The sequence below is a fragment of the Callithrix jacchus genome, chromosome 1, assembly GCF_049354715.1.
Source record: "Callithrix jacchus isolate 240 chromosome 1, calJac240_pri, whole genome shotgun sequence".
Taxonomy (NCBI): domain Eukaryota; kingdom Metazoa; phylum Chordata; class Mammalia; order Primates; family Cebidae; genus Callithrix; species Callithrix jacchus.
In genome coordinates this window covers 211,448,767-211,454,766 of record NC_133502.1, presented here as the reverse complement: position 1 = coordinate 211,454,766, position 6,000 = coordinate 211,448,767, and the positions used below count along the sequence as shown (strand labels likewise).

Here is a 6,000-nt window from a genome sequence, read left to right as displayed (position 1 = left end):
GTTGGCTCCTGCTCTGAGCCTGAACAGACCAGGGCAGAACCCACGTGGGCATGAAGTGGGAAGCTGAGATCGGCTGCTCTGAGCCGCCCCTTCACCCTGCCCTGTGTGTGACCGCTGGGCTCCTGGGTCCCAGCTCCCTGGTCAGCAGCACGGACTGCAGAGAAACACTGATCAGGGTTCGAGTCATCACCCTGCTGCCTCCCTGCCAAGTGGCCTTGGGCAAGTCGCTTCATCTTTAGGAGCTTCGGTTTACTCATCTGTGAAATGGGCATTGCAGAGCCTCCTTCAAGGCACTGGTGTGCAGTTTAAAAGGGAGGCTGTGGAGTCCTGCACATCAGCGTCCCTCGCTCCAGTCTCCAGCAGCATTGCCTGGCCTGGGAGCAGCCATCCCTGCCCGCTCAGACTCTGCGTCTGCCCACATGGATCCCTACGAGCCTCCACTTCGCAGCTCACATTCCCCATGGCCCAGGAACAACACCAAGGCAGGCAGGGCTGAGAGCATGGCTTGTAGCAAAAACAGAACGTGGAGAAAATCAGGTGTTTTCTTAAAGGGAGCCTTTAAATGAGTGTTCTTATTTTACTCTTCTGCATTTTCAAATAAACAATACATAACTCCATTGAAAACATGAATTAACTTCCATGTTACAACACTAGACGGGCTCCCACACTCTGCCCCTGCCCCTGATTCATTTCTCTGTGCATCTTCCAAAAGTGCTTCTTTATGCAAATATAGCAAATCTACTTTCTGCGTGAGGTTGCCCAGGTCGCGGAAGGTGTCGTCAGGCAGTGCCTGCAGCGCATTGTCCTGCAGGTGGAGGTACTGCAGGGCAGCCAGGCCACGGAACAGGCCCAGGCCCAGCTCCTGCAGGCCGCAACGGTCCAGGTGCAGCGTGTACAGGCGGCCCAGGCCGTGGAACGTGGCAGGGTCCACGGACCGGAGCTGCGCGTTGTCGCTGAGGTCCAGCTGCTCCAGCAGGGCTAGGCCGGCAAAGGCGGCTGCGTCGATTCGGGCCAGCACGTTCGAGTGCAGCCACAGGATGGTGAGGTTGCGGCAGGCGCGGAAGCTGGCGGCTGGCACATGTGAGATGCGGTTGCCGTGCAGGAAGATGCGCTGGCTGGTGGCCGGGATGCCCGCGGGCACAGCCTGCAGGCCTTGCTGGGAGCAGCTTGTCGTCACCTTGGGCTCATTGTAGCACACACAGGCACCTGGGCACGGGGCTGCCACCCGCCAGGCCTGCAGCCACAGCACCCATGCCAGCAGCCGGCTCCCTACAGGCAGAGGACAGGGTGGTTAGCAGGCAGGGCAGGGGTACTGGAGGAGCTGGAGGTTCTGGAGCCAGGTGGCCCTGGGGATTGGGTCTCAGGAGGTCCTGGGGCTGGGATGAAGATGTGGCCACCACCCCTAGGAACTGGGATGTTAGGATCCCCGCTTCACAGGCCACATGGACAACACTGGGCTAGAACACGGCTCGGAGCCACACACTCCCCCTGGAAGCCACATCTGCAGACTCCCCACACCACACATCCAGTGCTCACATACTCAGGAGCGGCCCGCCGGGTCACCAGGGGCACTCACTTGGAGGCCTCCACTCGAGACTGCAGTGAAACAGAGCCCACTGTAGGAGTTCCAGGGCCCAGTGGAGGTTCCACCCACAAGGCCTAGGAAACACTGCAGCGGGTCTGGGGTCCCTCTGGGCACCTCTGCTATTCCAGAGATAGTGCCTGGATGCCCAAGGGCCGGGGTAGAGGGCAAGTGTGTCCAGGGCTCGGGAGGAGGAGTCACGTCCCACAGCCACCCAGGCAGGCTGCTCCCTCCTCCACACTTCCTCCTTTTAAGCACTTCCTAACTTGGCAGGAACCCCTCCTGCAGCCTCCGCCCCGTGGCCTCATTCTCTGCTCCATCTCCTCCCTGGGAGGAGTTCAATCCTCCCCAGCCAACCCCTGCAGTGCCAGCTGCCTGCACCCCTCCCACCCAGATGCCATCAGCAGGGACAGTCTCCCAGTAGGTTCCCCCCCAGCCCCCAGGGCCTATACCCCCTACTCCACTGTGGGGTCAGACACACCTGGGGCTTCACCAAGGCCCTACATGGGCAGTAGCCCCTGCTGGGGTGCCGCATCCAGAGCTGGTCTCACCAGCGGAGCCAATCACCCCGGAGTAAGCTTTCCTGCCTCTCCTTCTGCCATTGAGCCCCCACCCCTTTCTAATGCTGAAGATTCTTTCCGCCTTCAGGAGTGAGTCTATTAAAATGTGAATCCCCTGGGAGTGTTATGGCTTATCAGCTAACACTTGAGTTATCAGCTAACACCTGCCTTGATGGCTAACGCCTTCCTCAGCAGCTGCCTGAGCAGGATTCTGCAGACACGAGGCTAAGTGCTGGGGTTGGAGCCAGGCAGGAGGAAGGAGCGGACTACAGCCAGCTTCCCTGACCCAGAACTGTGACCCCGGGGTCTTCCAACCCACCCTGGGGCCCCCGTCTCACTGGGTACTCTCAACTTGGGCGGACAGTGCAGAGCCCAGCAAGCCCAGCACACACAGTGGGCACCGGTCATGTGCATCCTCCCAGACTCAGACTCGCAGGTCCTGAGACCTCCTCCCCACAGCCTGGGGGCCTCCCATACCATGCCTGCCCCAGGGCCACTTATTGGCTACCAAGGAGATGGCAGCCCAGGGATGGGGGTCTGGAGGCCCCGCCCTAGGTGGGCTGGGTGAGGAAAGCACTTAGCCCTGGCGCTCTTTAAACGGCGGACACCCCTCCGCTCTCCTTCTATTCACTCTTCTTGGGAAGGTGGGGCCTGACCATGCCAGCTCCCCACTGGTGTCTCACCTGCTGTCACCAGAGGGAAACTGTGCTATGTAAATGGCACTTCCTGTCCAGGGGCCAGGTGGGTGGAGGCCCCAGGTGCTTGTGACTCTGCCACATTACCAACCACACCACATCACTGACTGTGGGGGTCACCACCTGAGCCTTGTCACCGACCATACCATGCGACTGACTGCACCCACCAAAGACTAGCCATGCATGGTGACCAAGCCCGCCACATCACCACGTCCTGTGGCTCCAGGCCCAAAGCTGTGGGCTGTGAGTTCGGCTGTGGTCAGGGCTTAGCTCACTCCCCCGGAACAGAGCCCTGTGCTCAGGAATCTCCTCCCTCCCGAAGCCGCTGTGTCCACTCTAAACACACCCCAGTCAAGTGTCAGGACTGAGCCACATGGTGTTGCGGGCTTCGGGGCGGGGGAGGGGACAATGGAGGATGCGGGGGAGTGGCCACATGGCACTCAGTTCTGCCAGGAAGTGGATGTCGGGTGCAAAGACACAGCTCGGTTCCTGCCAAGACAACTGCTTTTCGTAAACCAAGTTCTGAGAGTCGGGTGAGGTGGGCTCTCTTCTCACTGCAGCCACGGTAATTGGCTCCAGCCCGGCCCCCCTTGGGGCCTGCCCGCTGGTCTCCATGGCAACCCCTCTGCTGAGCGAGCAGGAAGGGGCATCTTTTTATGAGATAATCAAACCCAACTTTGTGGTGTGAGTTTGTCTTCACAGCCAGGGCCCTGGGATGAAGGAGACCCAGGCAGGCAGTGGGAGGGCATCCTCTGACCCCACCCCAGGGGCCAGACTGGTGACTCACCAGCCTCCTCCTGTCCCCATGTTGGACTGAAGCCCATCCCTACCCCAAAAAACCTCCCTGGCCCGTGGCCCCTGACCTGTCCCCGTGGGCTCTGCAGCCTCAAGGCCACCAGGCCTCTCTGGCCATCTTGCCCACCTTTCTCTCTCCTCTCCCTGCCCGTCTGACTCCAACAGGACACTCTACTGTCCTTCTGGAGACAGCCTGGCCTCCCTGCCTCCCTGACCTCTCTTTCCACTCTCACCCTGGCCCCAGTTCTCACGGAGCATCCAGTATGCGCTCTGCCCTGCTCCCTGCACGTGGGTTGAGCCACCAGCCCTGCCATGGCCCCAGCTCTCCCAGAGAAACTGCACACAGTGTGCCTGTCCACTGTCCCCCCCAGGCTGGCCCTGCGGCCACCTGAACCTGCAAGGCCCCCGAGCTGCACACGGACTGGTACCTCTGTGCCTCTCCCAACATCCCAGGCCAGTTTGCATCCCTCCTTTCCTCCAGGGTCTCCTCCTGGGACCACCCCCCCCACCCCCAGAGGATGGCCCTGCTGCTATCAGAGCTGGGTCATGGCTGGGAGGTCCTGTTTCAACCCAGGCCTGGCTCAGGAGCCACAGTGGGGGGAGGGCTGGCTGTCCTGCCTGGAAGGCTCTGATCTTTCCCAGGGGGGACAGTGACTGGACACTGACCGGAGCCTCTCCCTGCAGCAGCGAGACTGGGCAGGGCAGGACCCAGGACCACCAGACTGAAGGCCCAGGAGACCAGGCAGCAAACAGTCCAGGATGCATCCCCCCGACGGGAGTGGCAAGCAGCCCAGGTGGGCACCTGCACCACCAGCTGCGGTGAGCAGAGGGCTGTTCATGTTCACTGCAGGAGCAGGTGAGAAGGGAGGGAGGGAGGGAGAGGAGGAGGTGGGAGGAGCCAGAGGGAGGAGGGCCAGGAGGGCAGGAGCAGAGGGGAGAGGTGGAGAAGGGGGATGGGAAGTGGCGGTGGGAGGCTCCAGGCAGGTGGCTGCTGAGGTCAGCAGCCCAGGGAGCTGAGAGGAGCAGGGATGGCCTTCTTCATGTCATCCCTGGCCCCCACTGTTCCTGGGGCCCCGCCCACCTCCATGCCCTGTCAAGCCTGAGCTGAGGTCCCACAGGGATGCTTCTGCCTCTGCCCAGTGAGGCCAGGAGGCAGCACAGGGCAGGCAGCTGGGGAGGCCCCGAGCACCAGCAGCTTTCATCCATGTGCAGCTTGGCACCCTCAGGCCCCTATGCCACCCCTGGGCTGGGATCACCAGAGGGTCCCATCATCTGCTATAAAAAGATGTGAGTCAGCAATACATTTACAGATTAAGAAACTGAGACAGTGAGGGGTTAAGCCCTGCCTGATCCCACCCCACACTACCCAGGAGGAGCAGACAGTGGAGGGAGTCACTGTGCTGCCTGGAGGGGCCACGAGGCGTGTCCTGCCCAAGCACAGAGGCTGGTGGCCTGGCTAGTAATGGGGGAGGCCATGGAGAGGCTGGGCTGCAGCCACATGCGGAGAGGTGGGCAGCGCCCTCCTGTGCCATGGGTGGCTGGGAGAGGAATCTCCAGGGAGGCTCTGAGCTGCTGCTTCCCAGGACTGGGGCCAGGGATGGGGCCAGCTGTAGCACAGCCGGGACATCAGTCAGCTTAGGATCCTCTCGGACAGCAGCCATGTCCCCGTGAGGCGGTCACGTCACAGACCAGTTATGAGGCAGAACAAGAGGCCATAGCTCAGCGCACCAAGGCCAGAAATAGCTCCGGGCGGGGGTGGCGGGCCTGTGTCATCCCCACACCACAGAGGGTCAGGGAACCCCTCCCACGCCTGCTCCCCACTCCTGGCCCTCCACTACTGACTCACTCCCCCCGCCCCCCATCCATCTGTCCCCCATCCTCGCTTGCTTCTCACATGCACACCCACCCACCGTCCATCCTCAGGCCCCCAGACACGTGCAGGGGCAGCTCCATTCCCATGGCGCTTCCTGTGCCCTTCCGGGGCTCCGGGTGTGGGGGCAGGAGGCTGGCAGCAGCTCCTGGTGGGGGCAGTCAGCCATGGAGGGGCCCCGCATCTCCTGGGGCTGTGGGCACCAGCCCCTGCTGTCCTGGCCCCAGTCCCTGCTCCTTATTGATCTTAGCTGCAGTGGTGGGGTGGGCAGGCCAGGTCAATAACCAGCAAGGACACCTGCCTGGTGAGAGGGCACCAGACTTAGCTATATGCTGTGGGGGAAACTGAGGCCCAGTGTCAGCAGAGCCTTCAGAACTGGCCTCCCGAGTGTGCCTGGTGCTCCCTCAGCCCCCTCGGCTCCTCCATGCCTTGCCCTGGAGAGCAGGGCTTGTCCTTGTCCCGTGATGCTGAGCTCACCGAGACAACAGGATGTGGGTG

General features: G+C 61.9%; 1 protein-coding gene across 1 annotated transcript in view; it reads right to left on the bottom strand.

Moving 5' to 3' along the window:
• Positions 1 to 540: 540 nt before the first annotated feature.
• Positions 541 to 6,000, bottom strand: part of LOC144578748 (uncharacterized) — a 28,078-nt gene continuing 22,618 nt past the window's right edge. The window contains exon 8 of the mRNA XM_078346472.1: positions 541 to 1,269. Within this exon, the coding sequence (XP_078202598.1) occupies positions 578 to 1,269 (692 nt within the window). The 3' untranslated portion in view covers positions 541 to 577. The remainder of the gene's footprint in view (positions 1,270 to 6,000) is intronic.